Here is a 23,972-nt window from a genome sequence, read left to right as displayed (position 1 = left end):
AATTTCTAATCTGTTTGCTGTGCTGTAACAAGTTTTTATTGTTAGGTCTTGTTGCATTCCTTAATTAAGGCAAGGAAAATGCACTTCCTTCATAATAGGTGTTGAATTTTTCATTAGGCACCTAATTTTGTTTTCTCAAAGTTCCATAGCATTAAAATAAAGCTTGATGGCTTTTTTCACCAACAAAAAGCCACTCATCAAATTATCTATGATTCTACGCAATAAATCTCACTTACTTCTCTAGGAGGAGGTTTTGCAAAGGAACCACTCAACTGATTTGTAATCGCAAGCTTAATATCTTCAACATCTACTGTTTTCTTCTTGGCATGATTGGCGTAAACTCTGCTATCTTCCAGTATTGTTGTGGTGTAATCTGGGAAGGAAAAAGATTTGTATGTATAAAAAATAAGAAATATTTTGTGAAACAAACATAGCCTGAGATAAGAGAATGATCCAAATAAAGTGTTTATTCATAAACGCCGGATAAGAATTATGAAAATACAGTTTATTCATAGGATCCTGGTTAAGTGAAACTCTACAACAAAAATTACAAACTACGTTCTAGGCTTTATCTCTTGTTAAAGCTAGGTTTTCTTGCTGGGAATCACTTCTTAGGGTTGATTAAAAGTTCATTCTAATTATGTTAACCATTTTAAAGGAAAAACTAGCGAAAAAAGGGTGAAATTCGACTTTTTTAGTTGTTTCACCGAAACCGATTTTGAGGTTAGGTTTCAAATAAATCACCATAAAATCACTTCTACTTACTGTTAACGAATTCCAACATTTGCTGGACACATCTGGGGTCGTAGTTCTTTATTCCAGCTTCCTGGAACATATTCACAATCACCTGCGCATCCCTAGGGAGCTTGGAAGTTGAACTTTGAGAATTTACATTGGCCATCGCTTCAAAGTCTACAGGGCGACATGACGTCATAATTGTAAACAAAAACAAACCTCGCATGATTGGCGTAAACTCTGCTATCTTCCAGTATTGTTGTGGTGTAATCTGGGAAGGAAAAAGATTTGTATATATAAAAAATAAGAAATATTTAGTGAAATAAACATAGCCTGAGATAGGAGAGTGATCCAAATAAAGTGTTTATTCATAAACGCTGGATAAGAGTTATGAAAATACAGTTTATTCATAGGATCCTGGTTAAGTGAAACTCTACAACAAAACTTACAAACTACGTTTTAGACTTTATCTCTTGTTAAAGGTAGGTTTTCTTGCTGGGAATCATTTCCTAGGGTTGATAAAAAGTTCATTCGGATTATGTTAACCATTTTAAAAGAAAAACTAGCGGATAAAGGGTAAAATTCGACTTTTTTAGTTGTTTCACCGAAACCGATTTTGAGGTTAGGTTTCAAATAAATGGCCATAAAATCACTTCTACTTACTGTTAACGAATTCCAACATTTGCTGGACACACCTGGGGTCGTAGTTCTTTATTCCAGCTTCCTGGAACATATTCACAATCACCTGGGCATCCCTAGGGAGCTTGGAAGTTGAACTTTGAGAATTTACATTGGCCATCGCATCAAAGTGTACAGGGCGACATGACGTCATAATTGTAAACAAAAACAAACCTTGATGTTGCCCCTTCAACTTGTTGAAGTAAACTGAGTGCAATGATTTTTCATCCCATCTCCTGGTTTCCCGTTCAAAAGCTAAAAAGGGGGTGAAAGGAAAATGAGAAGAGGGTCTTTTTGGAAAGGCAGAGGAGGGTTGAAAAGACGCGCATGTCTTGTATTGATTTTCTGAAAATCCCCTTTCTCATTACTTGAGTGGCGGGTGTTTGAAATTTCAAAGGAAATTTGGTTTTCAGCTATGCGGAGTTACCTACCTAGCTGTAATGTTGTGGTTTAGGTAGCTCGCACCTACCTAGGTATTACCGAAAAACCTTCTTTTTGCTTGATAGGAATTCAAACGTAACTTTAGCTTTTTAGTGACGGTATGTTACCCTCCATTTGGTGACAAACTACCCGCCTCTTCGCATTAACCTCACCCAGACTTATCTACATGATAGTGGGGCCGTGAAAAACCAGCAGCTTGCGATTGCCCATCTGATGAGGGACATCCCTTTACAGGATAGGCATGCTACGACACAGACCAATCGAGTCTAATAAAAGTAAAATTGTTGTCAAGCCAGCCTAGTTAGCTTGTAGGGTAGCATGCCTGCCCTGTAAGCCCTTGGTCGCGGTTTCGATTCCCACGCGAGACGAACTTTCTCCTAAACAGATAAGATTTTTTATCGGAACGGCTGGCTTTCTCCTGTCCTGTCTTCCTTCTTTCTTCGCTTTTGGGAAAATAAGACCTCAGCAGTTACAATTCCCTGTATCAAATCTCACCTTCCTTCTAACAGCCCGCTCCCACTTATTGTGAGTTTCATCCGATTTTTTCCCGAATATCCTGAAGGCAATGTAATTTTTTAATCAGAGTGTTCTCCCACTACACACGGCACGATTTTTTCCGGACCAAAAAGGAAAAAAAAAATGGTTTCTCCTCTGTTTCAGACATTGCTCTCAACTTCCGTACTACCTATGTGAGTAAGAAGGGCGAGGTGGTATCAAGTTCTAAAAGCATTGCTGTCAACTATCTCAAGTCTTGGTTCATAGTGGATCTACTGGCAGCCCTCCCATTTGATCTACTCTATGCATCTGATGTGTACAGTTATGATGTAAGTCCCAACAGTAGGAGGTACTGGGTTCGATACCCGAGATTGGCCTACCCACCCAACTGACGTTTTTTTTCTATTTTTTTTTTTTTTTTTTCAAAGTTTAGATCTTTTGATTCCGAGGTTCTGGGTTCAAGATCCCAATGGGAGCAGACTTTTCTGATAATTCTTGCGTCTAACCTATCTACCTATATGAGTTATAGGTAAGTATGTATGTATCTACATTATGTACCTAGATACCCTATGACTTACCTAAGCTGATCCGGTCAAGTCAGAATTTCGGTGTTTTGTTAACCAAATCCAAGTTGGTATACAGGGTGTCCCGCGAACGACTGTACAACGCTTGAGGGTTGATGCAGGACCTAAAGAGCTACCAGAAAAACCTATCTGGACAGATCCGATTTTTAACAGGGGCGGAGTTATGAAGGATTCATAGTAACGTGGGAAATTGACGGATTCTCCCTTTGTATCGTTGATACCTATCTCCGTAAATAATAATTTCTCAGAAAATTCAAGATAATGGAATTAAAGAGGACAAAAAGGGGTACTTTTCTATCAGGAGAAATTCAATGGGTTTCAGTGGAACTTGAAGAAAAATCGAATTGAAAAAAAGGTAGTTTCTAAAGAGATATTACAAAAAAAAATATTTTTCCCAAGCCTCTGAGGGAGGGTTTTACCAAAACAGGGAATCTTTTCTTTTAGTAAATTATGTGTTCTTTTCAATGGTGTAATCAGTTTTTTATTATCTCTATTGGTTCAAGCGATAAGCGCGTTTTAAGGGGACAAGGTATGAAAAATGTTGAAGAACAGAAAATCTTTCATAACTCTGCCCCTGTTGGAAATCGGATTTGTCGAGATAGCTTTTTCTGGTAGCCTTTAGGTCCTGGATCAACCCTCAAGCGTTGTACAGTCGTTCGCGGGACACCCTGTATAGAGCTGTGTCCACACATAGGTAGTGGACGGCTGTCGATCGACGAGGTGAACTAGGTTGTCGAGGCAGTGTGGACGGTTCAGTCGACATTGAAAGACGGCTGACGTCTATGTGTGGACATAGCACTACTTGATCTTCATTCCCCTGACCGTAACGTTCAAGGACTGAGTGTCTTTACTCCAGATTATTTGTAGGTACATCAGCCACTGTCTCTTGATTCATCTGCCCAACCACTGCCTTTTGACTTGGGGAGATCCTAACCCACTTTGCATCTTGTCCCCCATAGGTTCGTAACGCAATCCAAGCCCTCCAGGAGCTGGCCACCACCTCGTCCAATGTGGCTTCTAATCGGTACCCCTACCCTCTGCCCGCTCACTCTAATCCAAATCTACCCCATAATACCCAATGTCCCCAGCAGAGGGCGTTACTGCAGCGGAGCTCTTCACATCCTCCTGAAATGTTCTGCTGGGAGAGTATGGATCAGGAGAGGTAAGATAACCAAGCCAACGCGTGTATTCCGTTTGGAATCGGTGACGATCTCCCCTCTTCTGAAGCTCATTTCCCCTCTTTTAAAGGAAAACAATGGAACTGGTTTAACAATGGGGAACTTATCTTTAGCAACAGATTTTTAGGCGGTTGTCTGTTAATGGAAACATTCTGTCCCCTTAACCGCATTTGCGCTCCCCAGGGTGTAGGGTGGGGATGTGGTTATTCTTTTGACAACTAGGTGGCGTAGTAGAGGTTCTCACAGGCCTTAAGGCCCAGTCCTTCAGAAAAAAGACTCTTCCATTCCTTTCTGTCTTGTGCCCCTGTTGTCCAATCTTCGTTTCTGTGCGAGTTTTCTCTTTGATTTTGATGAAACTAAAGTTAGAGACACACTACTATCACATCACGTGAGCTTGGAGCAAAGACCATAACATTTTATTTATCCCACAGGTACGCACATTGCGTGTCACAGAGCACGCAGACTGATTATCCTATAGACATGTTTGAGAGCTTCGTCAAGGAAAACAAACTTCGCGTTCTGGAGTGGTTGGGACTCAAACATAATGTTTACTCCAAATACAGGTAACTTATTCACTTTACTCCAAATACAGGTAACCTATTCACCCAACCATTCATTTATACATTTACGTTTTTAGTTTATAATTTTTGAGGAGGGGGGGCTTCGAGAGGCAGTCCTGAGGGCAAATAAGCTTCTTGTGCCTCGCTTTTCTGCCGGGATATCAACCAACTTCTTTGGCACGAGGTTGAGTGGCACTCCAAAAATGTTTGAGAGCTTCGTCAAGGAAAACAAACTTCGCGTTCTGGAGTGGTTGGGACTCAAACATAATGTTTACTCCAAATACAGGTAACCTATTCACCCAACCATTCATGTATACATTTACGTTTTTAGTTTATAATTTTTGAGGAGGGGGGCTTCGAAAGGCAGTCCTGAGGACAAATAAGCTTCCTATGCCTCGCTTTTCTGCCGGGATATCAACCAGCTTCTATTGGCACGAGGTTGAGTGGCACTCCGAAACAGATACCATCACGTGTTTTTTCAGAGTCACCGGTCTCGATAGCACCCAAGCAGAACGTTGCTTAACCTCGGTGAATTCGAAAGCTTGTTTGTCCATCCGAGTATTTGTTACAATATTTTGATAACTTGCTAAAGCCTATAGAACGATTTGACGAAACTCTTTGGACAGTCGCAATAAAGGACCCATGTTAATATGCCTTCTTACATAAACTTGCTCTTTACGTTTTCAGGTATAGCGCTAACGATGTCACGATGAAGAGTACTCCAGCAGGTCTCAGCAATTCCTCTTCCTCGTTAAAATATCCCCAGAGTCATGGAGACAGCTAGTAATAAGATGGGAGTGAATACAAGGTACCTTCTTACATAAACTTGCTCTTTACGTTTTCAGGTATAGCGCTAACGATGTCACGATGAAGAGTACTCCAGCAGGTCTCAGCAATTCTTCTTCCTCGTTAAAATATCCCCAGAGTCATGGAGACAGCTAGTAATAAGATGGGAGTGAATACAAGGTGTTGCCTTTCACACATCAGACTAGACTCTCTTGTCTTTCAACTTCCTACATTCTGATCTCATTTAGCCGTAGCTCTAGTTTAATACTACTTCAACTTTGACAGTCCAACTCCGGTCTGCAGGTTCATGTTAAAGAGTAACTCCTGAGATTGTTTGAACACTTCTTTGAAGAAGATTGATAGAGGGAACAGTAATTGTTGAGGTCTTATCCTCCTGAAATCCAAGAGAGAAGGAAGACAGGATAGGAGAAAGCCAGCTGTTCCAAGAACGAACTCCATGTGTTTATGATAAAATCCGCCCTAGGCGGGAGCGAAACCCGCGACCTAGCGCTTACAAAGCAGACGCGCTACTTTCCAAGCTAACTGGACTGACTCAGGCACTTGAACATGAACCTATAAACTTGAACCCAAGCAAACCACTTCATCCAAATAATAATTATAACAATGTACCTTCAATTAAGTTAGACATACCTGTATATATCTGTTGTTCTGTTAAGAAAATAATTATGTTTCTGAGGTTTTATCCTTTCTCTTTCTGTACAGTTATTGTTGTTCATAAATCAAATTTTATTAGGGGATTAACTATTGAAAAATCGTGCAAGTGTTTTTATTATAGGCACCTCTATTTCACTTTTTTTTTTTTTTTTTAGACGCGCTTTCTTTCTGTGATCTACGTTAGTAAGTTGGGAGCGAATGTAAGTGTAGCTACATTTTTCATTGTAAATAATTTCTACTTCATCCAGGCTGATGTTAGATCCGCCCAACCGACTGTCGTCATGTCGATGTTCTCTAAGAACTGTCACTGTACCAAACGACAAACGACAATTTCGACCTTAAAAACCAGAATAAAAACTGAGTACCTACAATCCATTGACCTCTACCATACGAAAAATATGTCACTACCTCTAAATTTCAAAGATAAAACACTACCCTAAATTTCAGCTTCCGATTAAAAAATATTCAGGTGTCCCCGGACTAAATATAAACACTCTGTATAAAGCAACCAAACAGGAGTATACAGGAGTTTAAAAAAGCAACGGACCCACATTCCATGAGGAAAAATCAGTATTCTTGTTGGAAAAAAAGTAGGGTTTGCTGAATCAATCCACTTTCTGCTGTTTGACTTTTGGTCACCTTGTATACTCTTTTTTTTTATTATTTCGCATAACACATTCTAGCTCACAATGCACAATCATTTACCGAAATAAATCATGAGTGTCGAATTCAAAGAAGAATCACAATTTAGGGGGAAAACTGGGAATTTGAATAAAGTTGACACATATGGACAAAGACCGAATGAAGATGACATTATGCCATACCTAAACATATAGAGGTCTCCAGCCTGAGATATTCAAATTCGGCTCTTTGACTGGAACACCCTGTAAACATAAATTTCTTATCTCTTTTTGACTCTATCATCCTTTGAGCCAATAACAATAATCATTATTATGGAAAGCACCAGATAACATTAGTAAGTAGGGATGGGTGATTTCACCATTTTCAATTAATCCTACAAGGCAGTCACACAAATCATTTATTTTTGTTCAGTTTATTAATTTCGTAAAAGTGCATAAATAATTAAATACATAGGTAAATGAGGAGGTATTTGGAAAAGGTCCATTTTTAGAATCGGCTCTTTTTCCGAAGATCGCGTTTTAGAGATTTTGAGTCCATCATAATTATTATACAAAGGTGTTTTCAGTGTCTCGCTGACTTGCATTGATTAATCGGTCTAATATTTTTAATCTTACTGATATTCTTTTGTTTTTGTTATAGGCACCTAATATTATAAACCTTTGTTACATAAAAATGGAAAAAATTACAGCTTATCTCTTAATTTGGTTAGCCTTATGTTGTGTGTTTGTACGTTCCAATCGTGAAGAGTGGAGCATTTACCGATCATTGGAGGATTGTGAGAGTGGATGCGAAGAGTTTTGCTATGAAGAACAAAGACACTCGAAATGTATCCGATTAAATTTTTTGGAATATCAATGTAAATGTACGAGTCAAATACATGAAATAGATTATATAGATACCTCTACTAATGAATTTGATTCTCATGAAAAACCGCACGGATCCCCTTTCAGACTTTACGATACACGTAAACAATGTAAGAAAGGATGTAAAAAGCTTTGTTCCCGGCGATCAAAGAAGTGGAAATGTTGGAAGAACCATTCTGAATTTGAATGTTACTGTACGAATAGAATAAGACCTACTGCTCGAACTTTCATGGGAGAGAGTGAATCTGAAGGGGGAGATTTTTAACACCTTCACTCCCCTAGTCTCCACTGTGCGATCCACAACCAGATTGATAGACTTCCACCTAGCTGACAAATATGACTGCCAACAATTAACTGTTCTTGTTATACTTACCCAGTATCTATCTACCTATTTGAAGAAAATCTGAGAAACACCACAACACTTTCCTTACCCTATATTGGATTTTTCGTCATAAAAAGCGGTCTCAAAATGGTCCTTTATCTAAAGACCTCCTCCTACATATAAATAGAAATATCAACATGATAAGAAACAGATTAAATTAAGATACCTACAATAGTGTTTTATCAGTTGTAACAGACACCATTAGATCACATCGATTGTTCGGGCTTTAATTTATTATTATTTTTTTAAATCTTACCGATATTCTTTTGTTTTGTTGTTATAGATCTTGTATTTATAAACTTTTCTGTCCGTAAAAATGGAAAAAATCACAGCTTATCTCTTGATTTGGTTAGCCTTATGTTGTGTGTTTGTACTCTCCAGAGGTTGCAGATGAGTGACACTAACTCGTTTGATTCTAGTGGTCAGAGTTTCCAATCTTGATACCGTGGCGAGATCTTTGATCTGATTTGAAATGTTCTCCAACTGATCTGCAAACGAGTCCACGTGTTTCCTCGTCAGCTCACCTGTTAACTGAAACCGTGAACAAAGAGATTACTACAATAGACGCTTGTGGTCTGTGTCGTAGCATGCTTAGATATTTGTAGTATGTCTCTCATCAGATAGCGATATTTAGGTGCTAGGTCAACACGAAAAAACCAGAAAGTAACCAAAGTAACCCGTTGAAATATTTAAAATCGAAAGACGGACGAGTGCAAACTCTTTGTCGATAGTGAGATTCGAACCCAGGACCTTTTACATGGCAAGCAAGAAATATACGAGAACTTACCACATCCCGATGCTGACTGAAGTCGATGTTAAGATTCACGGAGATATGAACCAGCTGGTTGTTCAGATGAGGTGTAGAGATCTGCAGATTGGAAATGTTTGCTGACTGAAGTCGATGTTAAGATTCACGGAGATATGAACCAGCTGGTTGTTCAGATGAGGTGTAGAGATCTGCAGATTGGAAATGTTCACTTGGAATTCATTCAGGATGAGGTTGAGTTTGGTCCATTTGGATTGTTCAGCAAGTCTGTCTACATTTAGTATTGTGTTCAAGTTGACCACCTCATACACGGGCTTGTTCCGGGCACAATCACTGGATAAAAATCAAGGGAAGAAGAAGGGTATCATGAAATATGAAAAGTGGTCGATATTCGTCAAAACTGGTCCTTCCAAGGATTTATTCATATCTCTTTTCCTCATCAATATGAGTATATTGAGTATGCTGGTGTGAGCTAGGTATGTGATGGGTACTCGATTGGCTTGTTTCTAATCTATTGGAGTTAAGCCCATTTTGCTTGGTTATTGTAGTTGAATGAACTTAGCTTAGCTATTCCTAACTTAGCTTAGCACACAGACCTAGCCACCTCATACACGGGCTTGTTCCGGGCACAATCACTGGATAAAAATCAAGGGAAGAAGAAGGGTATCATGAAATATGAAAAGTGGTCTATATTCGTCAAAATCGGTCCTTCAAAGGATTTATTCAATCTCTTTTCCTCATCAATATGAGTATATTGAGTATGCTGGTGTGAGCTAAGTATGTGATGGGTACTCGATTGGCTTGTTTCTAATCCATTGGAGTTAAGCCCATTTTGCTTGGTTATTGTAGTTGAATGAAGCTTTATTCCTAACTTAGCTTAGCACACAGACCTATATAATTTTTACTAGCAACTAACAATAAGTTACGTTTAGTTAAGTTGAAAGGAAAAGGACCTACTTGAGGACATCTCTGACGGGGACATTGAAGCTCTTGTTGTTGTACACGTAGCTGGACAGGAAATAGTTGCCATTGGAACTCTCGTCCACAAACTTGCTCAGCACCCTATACTCTGGTCCTGACGTGAGGGGTGTACATAGGACGAGGTCAATGTGTCCTGCTAGAGTGAACACCATGTAGAGAGCAGACCATAGGATGGGAGAGCACAGGCTGAGCAGTATCATGAAGAAGGTGAGAATGGAGGAGGCAGTGTAGCTGTCGGCACAACAGGAGTAGCATACTCCGATGATGAGGACAATCCAGAGGAGCAGAATGAGAAGGGTGCAGCCTGAGGAGTATACACACAACAATCATTGATTCCGACTTAAACACAGCTTAAAAGACATTGCATTTCCTTTCGCAATGTTTAGTTGATAATGGTGGGGCAATGTTCCATTTTCCTATTTCCACCACTACCACTATGAAAATTGAGAAAGGAAAATAAGCGTACTGGAGACCTATAACTGACAGATATTGTGTTGTATCAGGCCTTTTTGATTTTTAATTTTTAACCCTACGATTTCCTTTTAATTTGTCCAGTATTGTTTGTTCGAGTATTGTTTGTTCCAGTATTGTTTGTTCTAGTATTGTTTGTTCTAGTATTGTTTGTTCCAGTATATTGTTTGTTCCAGTGTATTGTTTGTTCCGCTATAACTCTTGAACAGTTTGTCCGGTTTTGATGAAATTCGGGGACAGTGTTTACGCCTCAAGGAATTCATGGACATTGGAATGGTTGAGCTCTATGGGGACTACAGTTTCCTGAACCTGTTGGAAAATGAATTTCAGCCAGTTGTAGTGTAGTACCATCATTCCACAATATACTTTCAGTCTGACTGTTTCTCTCTTGTACAAATTGCCATATTTAATTATCCCAGAATATCTCACATAGCCTTGTTGCTTAGAGTGCAAATAAATAAAATTATCTCAGAACTCAGAATATATTGGTTCCAATATCATCCCTGATTATACCTAGTTTCATTACAAATTTTCATCAGTACCTACCTAGAAGAAGAAGAAGAAGAAGAAGAAGAAGAAGAAGAAGAAGAAGAAGGAAGAAGAAGAAGAAGAAAAAGAAGAAGAAGAAGAAGAAGAAGAAGAAGAAGAAGAAGAAGAAGAAGAAGAAGAAGAAGAAGAATTGAATTGAATAAATCCTGCTTTATTTTATTAAAATATAATAAATACAATGGATCATATGGAGATGGATTTTTTCTCTCCCTCATGTATGATATTGTTCACAGTAATTATTGGTATGTATCTAGGTATTTTCAGATAGGTAATTTGAAAGAAGAAGAAGAAGTTCCTTATGCCTGATGGACATCAGCAGTCTAAGTGAGATGTACCCACGTCAGTCCATCCCAAGGAATTTCGACGTTCTATCGAGCTCTATCGATTGTACTAAGTTTATTTTATACTCGATTTGATCAATCGGAATTTTCGTTTGTATGGTTTTAGAGAACATCGAAATTTCAATGTCGACCTGACCATGTTTGTCTTGATGTCATTTCATGAAGTTTGCCACTTTCCAACAGATTATTAATAAATAAATAACATTCCCCATTAGAAAAGCCATTTTAACCCAAAAAGGTTTATGTATTTATGCTTACGTTACGCCCTCTTTATAATGCAGGTATAAAAGCCTTCTACCATGATTTTGTCTTGTGTAAATAAAAACAGCAAAATATTATTGTAAATAAATAAAATACAGATCCATATTTTATATTTACAAATCAAAACCATCTTGTTTTCCTAAAAAAAAAAAAAAAAAAAAATAAAAAAAAAATAAAATAAATAAATAATTAAAAAATCATCTACTGAGGCGAATAAATACTTATAGGTAGAGATACGTACAATACATTCATTTTTTTTTTTCCTCAGTGAAACAACTGCTACAAGCTACATTGATCAGACTCATGCATTCCCATTCGGTAATAAGTCCCTCATCAGATGAGCGATAAAAGAGACACAATACTTCCCATTCAGGTGCTGGGTCAACAGAAAGTAATCAGAACCAGTTGAAATATTGCAAACAAAATACGAATGCAAAGTTTCTGTCGATGGTGAGCATCGAACTACACCAATCACACAGAACGTTCAATCGTCCGCGGCATGTGACGGTCACCCATCCGGATATAAACCACGCACAATGTTACTTAGCTTCAGTGATCTGTTGGGAGTTACCTAATGCATTCAACGTTGATGTCACAGGGTGCCTGTGACATCAATGACCATAGCACCCAAACAGGATGTTCCTTGGTGAATCGTCAGAACTTGGTGCATTCGACTTCGCGTCGCATGGATCACAACTTTATGAACCATCTGTTAGAGAGGCCCTTCATTCCTTCCCAATTTCAATCAACTCCTTTGTCACTCGTTCAGGTATACCAAACATGTTGACTCGAGGCAGGGTCGTATTTAACCCTCTCCCCCTCGAGCTTCATTTTTCTCCTGTAGGCCAGACTCCCATAATTTGGAGCATCGTGTCCCTTTAGCATTACTGTTTGGACTCTGAAAACATCCTCCTGGATAAGGCCCTGACTTGAGGTACATTCAGCATGCTATTGCCGCTATACTTTTGCCATAGTTCCCAATGTGTCTTCATCATGCCATTCACCAGTTGCTTCTCTCTTCAGATATTCGCGGCGTGTTCCATCCACTTCCATCCCCAGCATGTATCACATGACCATTGTTTATATTAAAGTTACTCAGCACTTGTTTCTTCAAGCACACCACCAGTCTGTTAGACACAAACGCACATACATACAGTGTCACAACCGCTAGGAACATACATAGCCAGAACATATTGAGCATGTTGAACCCCAACGTACATAGGACACAAGTCGTTTCGCGAACGTCAATAAATACTTGGTGACATTTCCCCACGGAGGTTTTTATCGCGGTGCTAATGTGCTTGCGATACTCGGCTATATGATCGCTGATGTTGGATAAGAACTGTCGGGTTTGGTCTCCGGCTATGCTCGTAGCGTGCTCCTGTACAAAGTACTGGATGGTTTTCAAGTGAGAGATGCTTTGGTTGAGTTGACGCAGGAGAGGCACTGTGGAGAGTTCGAGAGCGGTCATTTGAAAGATAAGGTTTTCCTGTGAACCAAGAAGACAGGGATTTTTTTTAGAGAGATTTGATAAAGGAACTGTAACTGCTAAGGTCTTGTCTTCCCGAAATAGAAGAGAGAAGGAAGACAGGATAGGAGAAAGCAATCAGTTCCGAGAACGAATATTATCCGTTCAGAAGAAAATCCGCGCCAGGCAGGAATCGAACCCACAACCTAGTGCTTACAAAGTAGACGCGCTACCAACTAAGGTAACTAGGCTGGCCAATAATTGTGAAAATTTGAAAAGAAACAACTTCCAAATTACAAACCTACTCGTATGTGTTTATTTACGTACTACATAAGAACATAACATTTACGCTCCTATGCGCTATTAGCTTTATTCTTACCGTTCGTCATTAACCCATTACCTTCATCTTCTCCAGAGGTTGCAGATGAGTGACACTAACTCGTTTGATTCTAGTGGTCAGAGTTTCCAATCTTGATACCGTGGCGAGATCTTTGATTTGGAACTTGGAACTCGATAGTTTCTTGAAGGAACTAAACTTTGTTCAGTCTAAGTATGATCCATGTGTTTATTTGAGGAAACAAGGTAGGATTTGATTTGAAATGTTCTCCAACTGATCTGCAAACGAGTCCACGTGTTTCCTCGTCAGCTCACCTGTTAACTGAAACCGTGAACAAGGAGATTACTACAATAGACGCTTGTGGTCTGTGTCGTAGCATGCTTAGATATTTGTAGTAGGTATGTCTCTCATCAGATGGCGATATTTAGGTGCTAAGTCAACACGAAAACACCAGAAAGTAACCAAAGTAACCCGTTGAAATATTTAAAATCGAAAGACGGACGAGTGCAAACTCTTTGTCGATAGTGGGATTCAAAGCCAGGACCTTTTACATGGCAAGAAATAATAAAAAAAAAGAGTATACAAGGTGACCAAAAGTCAAACAGCAGAAAGTGGATTGATTCAGCAAACCCTACTTTTTGATATTGGAACCAATATATTCTGAGTTCTGAGATAATTTTATTTATTTGCACTCTAAGCAACAAGGCTATGTGAGATATTCTGGGATACTTAAATGTAGCTCAATCTATTCTAAGATATTGGAACCAATATATTCTGAGTTCTGAGATAATTTTATTTATTTGCACTCTAAGCAACAAGGCTATGTGAGATATTCTGGGATAATTAAATATGTAGCTCAATCTATTCTACAGTCCTCTGATTCAAAATTTTCAGATTTTCAAGTGAGACAACAGATTTTCCATTTGAATTCAAATGGTAAGCACTTGTATTTCGTCCTTTTCATCACTGTCATTGTCTGTGACTCCAGAAAGTTTAAAGAACAACTTTGATTGTTCATTCAGAATAGACATCCGGTGAGTAGTGTGATGAGTTCTAGGCCGAGTAGTAGTCCGAGTAGTGGTAGTGGTAGTGGTAGTAGTTGTCGTCTTTTTCTCATTCCTACAAACACATTCAAATGTAAACTGGCGTTTGTGACATTTGGCGATTTTTCCTTTCAAGAAACAATACTCGGGGCATCCTTTAAAGCAGTCATCAAGTGTGCGGTACAGTTTAGGTTGATCCGGTATGTCAATCAAATCATCCTCATCGTAATCAAACGAGAACAGGGATGCAAGAGATGCTTGCACAGACACATAGCACAAAACTGACCAACACAAGAGATAAGTTGGGAGTTTTTCCATTTTTACGAACAGAAAAGTTTATAATGACAAGATATTATCTATAATAACAAAAAACAAAACAAAAAATAGAATATCGGTAAGATTTAGGGATGCAAGAGATGCTTGCACAGACACATAGCACAAAACTGACCAACACAAGAGATAAGTTGGGAGTTTTTCCATTTTTACGAACAAAAAAGTTTATAATTACAAGATATTATCTATAATAACGAAAAACAAAACAAAAAATAGAATATCGGTAAGATTTAAAAAAAAAACTAAAGACCGAACAATCGATATCTAATGGTGTCTGTAACAACTGATAAAAACACCATTGTATCTTAATTTAATCTGTTTCTTATAATATTGATATTTTTTTATATGTATGAGGAGGTCTTTAGATAAAGGTATAAAGGACCATTTTCGGAAAAGTCCATTTTGAGACCACTTTTTATGACGAAAAATCCAATATAGTTTAAGGAAAGTGTTGTGATGTTTCTCAGATTTTCTTCAAATAGGTAGGTAGATACTGGGTAAGTAGTTATAACAAGAACAGTTAAGTCTTGGGACTCTTGGGAGTCATGTTTGTCAGCTAGGTGGAAATCTGGTTGGGTTGTGGATCGCAGAGTGCAGAGTACTGCTTGGCCTCTTCATAGTCTTCATCTTCATTCTCTCCCATGGTAGTTTTAAGTCTTGGGACTCTTGGGAGTCATGTTTGTCAGCTAGGTGGAAATCTGGTTGGGTTGTGGATCGCAGAGTGCAGAGTACTGCTTGGTGTTAAAAATCTGCCTCTTCATAGTCTTCATCTTCATTCTCTCCCATGGTAGTTCGAGTAGTGGTTCTTATTCTATTCGTGCGGTGATTCATGGGATTCAATATTACCAATATTCTTTAGACTCACTAGTAGTAGTCTCTACGAAATCTTTTATTTGACTCGTACATTTACATTCATATCCCAAAAAATATAATCGGGTACATTTCCAGTGTCTTCGTTCATCATAGCAGAAGTCTTTGCATCCACTCTCACAATATTCCAATGAACTGTAAAGTTCTTGCTTCTCCGAGGAATCAGGCACGTGGTAAGGGGGATATGCATATCCCAACACACAACATAAGGCTAACCAAATCAAGAGATAAGCTGTAATTTTTTCCATTTTTACGGACAGAAAAGTTTATAAATACAAGATCTATAAAAACAAAAGAATATCGGTAAGATTTAAAAAAATAATAATAAATTAAAGGCCGAACAATCGATGTGATCTAATGTGGTGTCTGTTACAACTGATAAAACACTATTGTAGGTATCTTAATTTAATCTGTTTCTTATAATGTTGATATTTCTATTTATATGTAGGAGGAGGTCTTTAGATAAAGGACCATTTTGAGACTGCTTTTTATGACGAAAAATCCAATATAGGGTAAGGAAAGTGTTGTGGTGTTTCTCAGATTTTCTTCAAATGGGGTAGATAGATACTGGGTATGGGTAAGTATACCAAGAACAGTTAAGTGTTGGCAGTCATATTTGTCAGCTAGGTGGAAGTCTATCAATCTGGTTGTGGATCGCACAGTGGAGACTTGGGGAGTGAAGGTGTTTAAAAATCTTCCCCTTCAGATTCACTCTCTCCCATGAAAGTTCGAGCAGTAGGTCTTATTCTATTCGTACAGTAACATTCAAATTCAGAATGGTTCTTCCAACATTTCCACTTCTTTGATCGCCGGGAACAAAGCTTTTTACATCCTTTCTTACATTGTTTACGTGTATCGTAAAGTCTGAAAGGGGATCCGTGCGGTTTTTCATGAGAATCAAATTCATTAGTAGAGGTATCTATATAATCTATTTCATGTATTTGACTCGTACATTTACATTGATATTCCAAAAAATTTAATCGGATACATTTCGAGTGTCTTTGTTCTTCATAGCAAAACTCTTCGCATCCACTCTCACAATCCTCCAATGATCGGTAAATGCTCCACTCTTCACGATTGGAACGTACAAACACACAACATAGGGCTAACCAAATTAAGAGATAAGCTGTAATTTTTTCCATTTTTATGTAACAAAGGTTTATACTTAATATTAGGTACAAAACTCTTCGCATCCACTCTCACAATCCTCCAATGATCGGTAAATGCTCCACTCTTCACGATTGGAACGTACAAACACACAACATAAGGCTAACCAAATTAAGAGATAAGCTGTAATTTTTTCCATTTTTATGTAACAAAGGTTTATAATATTAGGTGCCTATAACAAAAACAAAAGAATATCAGTAAGATTAAAAATATTAGACCGATTAATCAATGCAAGTCAGCGAGACACTGAAAACACCTTTGTATAATAATTATGATGGACTCAAAATCTCTAAAACGCGATCTTCGGAAAAAGAGCCGATTCTAAAAATGGACCTTTTCCAAATACCTCCTCATTTACCTATGTATTTAATTATTTATGCACTTTTACGAAATTAATAAACTGAACAAAAATAAATGATTTGTGTGACTGCTGCTGCGTCTAGCCAGGTTGTTACAGAAGATGGACCGCTACTCACAATACTCGGCACTTATTCTGACGCTACTCATGTTGAGTTTCACACTGGTTGCTCATTGGTTGGCGTGCCTCTGGTTTGTCATAGCTGACTATGAGCGGAACCGGTATCGACAAGACTGGGATCTGGGTGAGTACCTTATTATTTTTAGCAGAATACCCTTTAGGGATGAGCCATTCATTTCTCGGCAAAGGCAAAACTTTGGGACGGGGTGGTTTTTTGGGGTCTTTTTCCCCTTCATTTTTACTTGGCTCCTTTTTTTTTACTGACGGAGCAATTTTCGGGCTGGGCAGTATCATGTTCCTCCATTTTACCTTTTTCATATAAAAAAGGCCAAAAGGCATCCAACTATGTATGTAGTAGAGGTTCATAGTTCATGTACATATGTCCTCAAGCTTATAAACCTGTGTCTACACTAGTACACGGCCGTCGACTCGATCGATGACGACCTCGACAACATAGATTCGCCTCGTCGATCCACCATCGATCGAGTCGAGCGACGGCCATCTACTATGTGTATTAGACAGTGACTGTCTACTAGACACAGCTTTAGGACAGTATAATGTCAGTAAATTCTAAATTCAGTAATGGATTAGCTGGGTAATGCCTCAAATCTCGTTTTTTCCATGTTTAATGTCATAAAAACATAAAATAGGTTAAATAATTTCACTTCCTCTATTCGTCTTCCTAATGCCTAATCCATCCACTCCCCCATTCCATGTACCTAGGTTGGATACACACGTTAGCCGAAAGACTGAAGGTGAATGTGTCCGAGATCTCTCATCGCGAATCCTACATCACAGCCTTATACTTCACGTGTTCTAGTCTCACCAGTGTAGGATTTGGTAACGTATCAGCCAATACGAGTGCAGAGAAGATATTCAGCATCTGTACTATGCTCATTGGAGGTAAGTGAAACTACATTGGGTACCTACCTACATATTTGGGTACACATCAAAGTGTCCATTGAATTTAGGGTTGAATTTTGAAGAAAGCTTCACCCCGGGCAAGAATCAAACTCGAAACCTATTAGTTTTACAAGTAAAGGCAGGCGCGCTACTCTCTAAGGTCGAGTTTTACCACTGTGGATTGTCTCAGGATTGAGTTCATTCCGAGGTTGACCTGGGCATTAGGTATAGGGAAATCCTCGTTTCATTTCAATCCCGAGTTGGTAAACCCCAACATGAGACTCTAGAAGCGAACTAGGCTGGCTATGGATACTTGGATAGTATATTTTTTCATGGTGAATATGTTTATTCCTCAGCTCTGATGCATGCCGTAGTGTTTGGTAACGTGACGGCTATCATCCAGCGCATGTATTCCCGGCGCTCCCTCTATCAAACCAAATGGAGAGACCTGAAGGAGTTCCTAACGTTGAACCAAATACCCAAGGAGTTGAAGCAGAGGATGCAGGACTATTTCCAAACCATGTGGTCTCTGAGTCATGGTATTGATGTACATGAGGTAAGACGTAGGGTCCTATTCTACCACAAGGGATGTCTTTGGACATCGTTCGTGTTCCGATGTGGGATGCCTTCGGACAGGCCAATAGTATAGGTATTTGTCATAGTACCTACTTAGTTTCCGTGTCCATCAGACAGGCATCATACTTATATCCCAGTGTTGGAAGGATTAGGGGATGTAAAACCCTTTGGACGCCCAGTTACAATAGGTATATGAGCTCCTTCCATGCCCAAAGTTGCATTTTGTACCTATTAAACTGAGACAATTTACACTTTCTGAAGCTCATTTCTCCTCGTTTGACGTGGTAGCTCGGTAGAGCCTGTTCTAAACTATGTATATTCGCCATCTTGAAGAGGGGAAACCGTTTCCGAAAGAGAAACACACGTTTTGTATAAATAATTTCTACTTCATCCAGGCTGATGTTAGATCCGCCCAACCGACTGTCGTCATGTCGATGTTCTCTAAGAACTGTCACTGTACCAAACGACAAACGACAATTTCGACCTTAAAAACCAGAATAAAAACTGAGTACCTACAATCCATTGACCTCTACCATACGAAAAATATGTCACTACCTCTAAATTTCAAAGATAAAACACTACCCTAAATTTCAGCTTCCGATTAAAAAATATTCAGGTGTCCCCGGACTAAATATAAACACTCTGTATAAAGCAACCAAACAGGAGTATACAGGAGTTTAAAAAAGCAACGGACCCACATTCCATGAGGAAAAATCAGTATTCTTGTTGGAATGTTGGAAAAAAAGTAGGGTTTGCTGAATCAATCCACTTTCTGCTGTTTGACTTTTGGTCACCTTGTATACTCTTTTTTTTTATTATTTCGCATAACACATTCTAGCTCACAATGCACAATCATTTACCGAAATAAATCATGAGTGTCGAATTCAAAGAAGAATCACAATTTAGGGGGAAAACTGGGAATTTGAATAAAGTTGACACATATGGACAAAGACCGAATGAAGATGACATTATGCCATACCTAAACATATAGAGGTCTCCAGCCTGAGATATTCAAATTCGGCTCTTTGACTGGAACACCCTGTAAACATAAATTTCTTATCTCTTTTTGACTCTAACATCCTTTGTGCCAATAACAATAATAATACCCAAGGAGTTGAAGCAGAGGATGCAGGACTATTTCCAAACCATGTGGTCTCTGAGTCATGGTATTGATGTACATGAGGTAAGATCTACCACAAGGGATGTCTTTGGACATCGTTCGTGTTCCGATGTGGGATGCCTTCGGACAGGCCAATAATATTGGTATTTGTATTTGTCATAGTACCTACCTACTTGGTTTCCATGTCCATCAGACAGGCATCATACTTACCTGATACTTATATCCCAGTGTTGGAAGGATTAGGGGATGTAAAACCCTTTGGACGCCCAGTTACAATAGGTATCTGAGCTCATTAAATGCCCAAAGTTGCATTTTGTACCTAAACTGAGATGATTTACACTTTCTGAAGCTCATTTCTCCTCTTTTGACGTGGTAGCTCGGTATAGTCTGTTCTCAGCTATGTATATCCGCCATCTTGAAGAGGGGAAATCGTTTCCGTTTCCGAAAGAAAAACACACGTTTTGTGTTACTTTCCCCTTGCAGACATTGAAAGAGTTTCCCGAGGAGCTCCGTGGTGATGTGTCCATGCATCTACACCGGGAAATCCTCCAGCTGCCTATATTTGAGGCCGCTACCCAAGGCTGTCTCAAACTCCTGTCACTACACATACGTAATAACTTCTGTGCCCCTGGAGAGTATCTGATACACAAGGGTGATCATCTGAGTTCCATATACTACTTGTGTAATGGATCTATGGAGGTGGTGCAGAATGGCATGGTGGTGGCCATTTTGGGTGAGTATTACCTATTTTTACGTTATTTTAGGGTTAGGTTAAACGCAATAACGAGTTTTTACTATTTGAGCAGTGACCAGTGTTATTATAGGGATAGGTTAAACACAAAAGACAAGTACAAAAATAATAGCAAAAGCGTTCATGTTCAAAGTTTGTTCCTATAGGCCTATAGAAGACAGAAGTTAGAGCATACTGTATAGGTACAGTTATTTTTGGTCAGCCTGTTCGTTATATACTTATTTATTTACTTTATGGTCTCAAGTATATGGGTTCAATCTCAGGTACCGGGGACGCAACTCGGATGACAATTTTTTGAGTTGGGACCCAAATCAGATGATTTGGGGATTCTCGGACTCATCTGGTGTTCCTCCGATTTCCCAAGATGATTATAAATCCAGATAAGATGTCCAGAACGTTTCCTTGGTTATACATCTGGATGTGATCTACGCGCAACGTTGCATATTTCAGTGATTCATGGGAACTGGTTCAATGTGCTATATCGCCCATGCACACTGCCGCCGCGCTGCTAGCTGTAGAAACTAGAAAACTAAATGTCTCCAATTTATGGATTTATCCGGTCTATTTTAGTATGTTTAGGTATGAATATTGTTTCTATGTTGCAGGTAAAGGTGATCTAGTGGGCTGTGATATTTCCATGTGGCTGAGTGAGAAGAACGGAGGCTCGGCCGTGGGACCTGGTGCTGGCACTGGGGTAGATCCTATAGTGAAATCCTCATGTGATGTCAAGGCGCTTACATATTGTGATCTGAAGAGTGTCAATGTGGTGGGACTGGTGGAAGTGTTGCGCTTGTATCCAGAGTATCAGCAGGAGTTTGCGCATGATATTCAGCATGATCTCACCTATAATATACGCGAGGGATATGAGGCAGAGGTGAGTACAACTCACAGCTATAACAGTGACACACGTCTTATTAATGGCCATTCTATGTCCCAAGTAAAGTCAAAGCATTGGACGAAATTTCTTTATTGGATGAGTTCTTAACTTCTTATTGTTCAACCCCATTAGCACAGTTGTTTTTCTTTCTACCTCATTCGCATCATTGTCACAGGAAATTGTGTATTCACCGAAAAGTTTCTACCTCTTACCTTTGTTTCAGGAGTCAGATATTGGTCTTCCCTCCCTCACCCTCCCCTCTATTAACGAGGATGATGAGGCGGGGGAGGGAGAGACATCCCCTCTCTCGCCTCCATCTAGATCACCCCTCCACATTCCAATGTCCAATAGTCCCCGCCATACTAAGATTAATATGAGGTCAGTATCTATCAATAAGGGTTTCTTCTCTCTTCCACTTCTTGCTGGATCACTTTAAACAAGGAGTATACCGGTCTGAAATTTCCGGCCGTCGACTATGTGTGGATGATACAGCTTAAGACTATTTTAACGCCAACCTAGATAGCTTTGAAGGTAGAGCGCCTGCCTTGTAAGCGCTAGTTAACACATAGAGGAACTTTGGTCATTGCATTTGAGGATCAATTAACTTAAGGTTTCCCGAAGGAGCATTGAACTGTGTGAATTCCACAGTAGTGTGTACTTGTGTAATATGTGTATGTTTATTTTCACAGAGGTGCAGAAAGGTTCAGGCGAGGTGAACTGGAGAAGAAATCCAGCGTTGATCGTTTGGACACTCAGGTGACTTCTCTGCATCATCATGTGGCCACACTCAGTCAAGAGGTAAGAGTTGAATAAATTTCAATGAGCTAGGGGCTAAGCGGAAAAACATGGAAATGTTGCTTTGTTTGGTTAAAGAGTTATGAATGTGACCATCATCAACCACTTGATAAAGACGGAGCCAGCGACCGACGCCGGCGTAAGCACGCTAAACAGCCGTTCAAGGACTGAGTGTCTTTACTCCAGATTATTTGTAGGTACATCAGCCACTGTCTCTTGATTCATCTGCCCAACCACTGCCTTTTAACTTGGAGAAATCCTAACCCACTTTGCATCTTGTGTCATTGCATTTGAGGATCAATTAACTTAAGGTTTCCCGAAGGAGCATTGAACTGTGTGAATTCCACAGTAGTGTGTACTTGTGTAATATATGTATGTTTATTTCCACAGAGGTGCTGAAAGGTTCAGGCGAGGTGAACTGGAGAAGAAATCCAGCGTTGATCGTTTGGACACTCAGGTGACTTCTCTGCACCATCATGTGGCCACACTCAGTCAAGAGGTAAGAGTTAAATAAATTTCAATGAGCTAGAGGCTAAGCGGAAAAACATGAAAATATTGATTTGTTTGGATAAAGAGTTATGAATGTGACCATCATCAACCACTTGATAAAGACGGAGCCAGCGACCGACGCCGGCGTAAGCACGCTAAACAGCCGTTCAAGGACTGAGTGTCTTTACTCCAGATTATTTGTAGGTACATCAGCCACTGTCTCTTGATTCATCTGCCCAACCACTGCCTTTTGACTTGGGGAGATCCTAACCCACTTTGCATCTTGTCCCCCATAGGTTCGTAACGCAATCCAAGCCCTCCAGGAGCTGGCCACCACCTCGTCCAATGTGGCTTCTAATCGGTACCCCTACCCTCTGCCCGCTCACTCTAATCCAAATCTACCCCATAATACCCAATGTCCCCAGCAGAGGGCGTTACTGCAGCGGAGCTCTTCACATCCTCCTGAAATGTTCTGCTGGGAGAGTATGGATCAGGAGAGGTAAGATAACCAAGCCAACGCGTGTATTCCGTTTGGAATCGTTGACGATCTCCCCTCTTCTGAAGCTCATTTCCCCTCTTTTAAAGGAAAAAATTGGAATTGGTTTAACAACTGGCGAACTTATCTTTAGCAACAGATTTTAAGGCGGTTGTCTATTAATGGAAACATTCTGTCCCCTTAACCGCATTTGCGCTCCCCTCACATCCTCCTGAAATGTTCTGCTGGGAGAGTATGGATCAGGAGAGGTAAGATAACCAAGCCAACGCGTGTATTCCGTTTGGAATCGGTGACGATCTCCCCTCTTCTGAAGCTCATTTCCCCTCTTTTAAAGGAAAACAATGGAACTGGTTTAACAATGGGGAACTTATCTTTAGCAACAGATTTTTAGGCGGTTGTCTGTTAATGGAAACATTCTGTCCCCTTAACCGCATTTGCGCTCCCCAGGGTGTAGGGTGGGGATGTGGTTATTCTTTTGACAACTAGGTGGCGTAGTAGAGGTTCTCACAGGCCTTAAGGCCCAGTCCTTCAGAAAAAAGACTCTTCCATTCCTTTCTGTCTTGTGCCCCTGTTGTCCAATCTTCGTTTCTGCGCGGGTTTTCTCTTCGATTTTAATGAAACTAAAGGTAGAAACACACTACTATCACGTCACGTGAGCTTGGAGCAAAGACCATAACATATTATTTATCCCACAGGTACGCACATTGCGTGTCACAGAGCACGCAGACTGATTATCCTATAGACATGTTTGAGAGCTTCGTCAAGGAAAACAAACTTCGCGTTCTGGAGTGGTTGGGACTCAAACATAATGTTTACTCCAAATACAGGTAACTTATTCACTTTACTCCAAATACAGGTAACCTATTCACCCAACCATTCAT

The 23,972-nt window shown here is 39.6% G+C and overlaps 2 protein-coding genes across 3 annotated transcripts in view; one reads left to right on the top strand and one right to left on the bottom strand.

Moving 5' to 3' along the window:
• Positions 1-23,918, top strand: part of LOC103509972 — a gene marked incomplete at its 3' end in the record, with an annotated part of 117,946 nt that extends 94,028 nt beyond the window's left edge. Inside the window, exons 6-17 of the mRNA XM_026824153.1 lie at positions 2,364-2,379; positions 2,515-2,678; positions 15,618-15,658; positions 17,036-17,208; positions 17,808-17,987; positions 18,344-18,543; positions 20,167-20,416; positions 21,040-21,308; positions 21,535-21,689; positions 22,497-22,605; positions 22,892-23,094; positions 23,787-23,918. Coding sequence (XP_026679954.1) covers positions 2,364-2,379; positions 2,515-2,678; positions 15,618-15,658; positions 17,036-17,208; positions 17,808-17,987; positions 18,344-18,543; positions 20,167-20,416; positions 21,040-21,308; positions 21,535-21,689; positions 22,497-22,605; positions 22,892-23,094; positions 23,787-23,918 — 1,892 coding nt within the window. The remainder of the gene's footprint in view (positions 1-2,363; positions 2,380-2,514; positions 2,679-15,617; positions 15,659-17,035; positions 17,209-17,807; positions 17,988-18,343; positions 18,544-20,166; positions 20,417-21,039; positions 21,309-21,534; positions 21,690-22,496; positions 22,606-22,891; positions 23,095-23,786) is intronic.
• LOC113467767 lies at positions 14,014-17,038 on the bottom strand. 2 transcript variants are annotated; one of them, XM_026824157.1, is made up of 2 exons: positions 16,965-17,038; positions 14,014-14,592 (listed from the first exon to the last, which is right to left on the bottom strand). In XM_026824157.1, exon 2 carries the CDS (start codon positions 14,552-14,554, stop codon positions 14,123-14,125), a length of 432 nt encoding a protein of 143 aa, XP_026679958.1. In that variant the 5' UTR covers positions 14,555-14,592; positions 16,965-17,038; the 3' UTR covers positions 14,014-14,122. The 2 variants fall into 2 exon arrangements, with proteins under 2 accessions (XP_026679958.1, XP_026679957.1); XM_026824156.1 differs by lacking the exon at positions 16,965-17,038 and adding an exon at positions 14,653-15,214 and having other exon boundaries at positions 14,014-14,490.
• Positions 23,919-23,972: the final 54 nt, after the last annotated feature.

Source organism: Diaphorina citri, unplaced genomic scaffold, assembly GCF_000475195.1.
Source record: "Diaphorina citri unplaced genomic scaffold, Diaci psyllid genome assembly version 1.1 scaffold547, whole genome shotgun sequence".
NCBI lineage: Eukaryota > Metazoa > Arthropoda > Insecta > Hemiptera > Psyllidae > Diaphorina > Diaphorina citri.
This window is presented reverse-complemented; position numbering and strand designations above follow the sequence as displayed.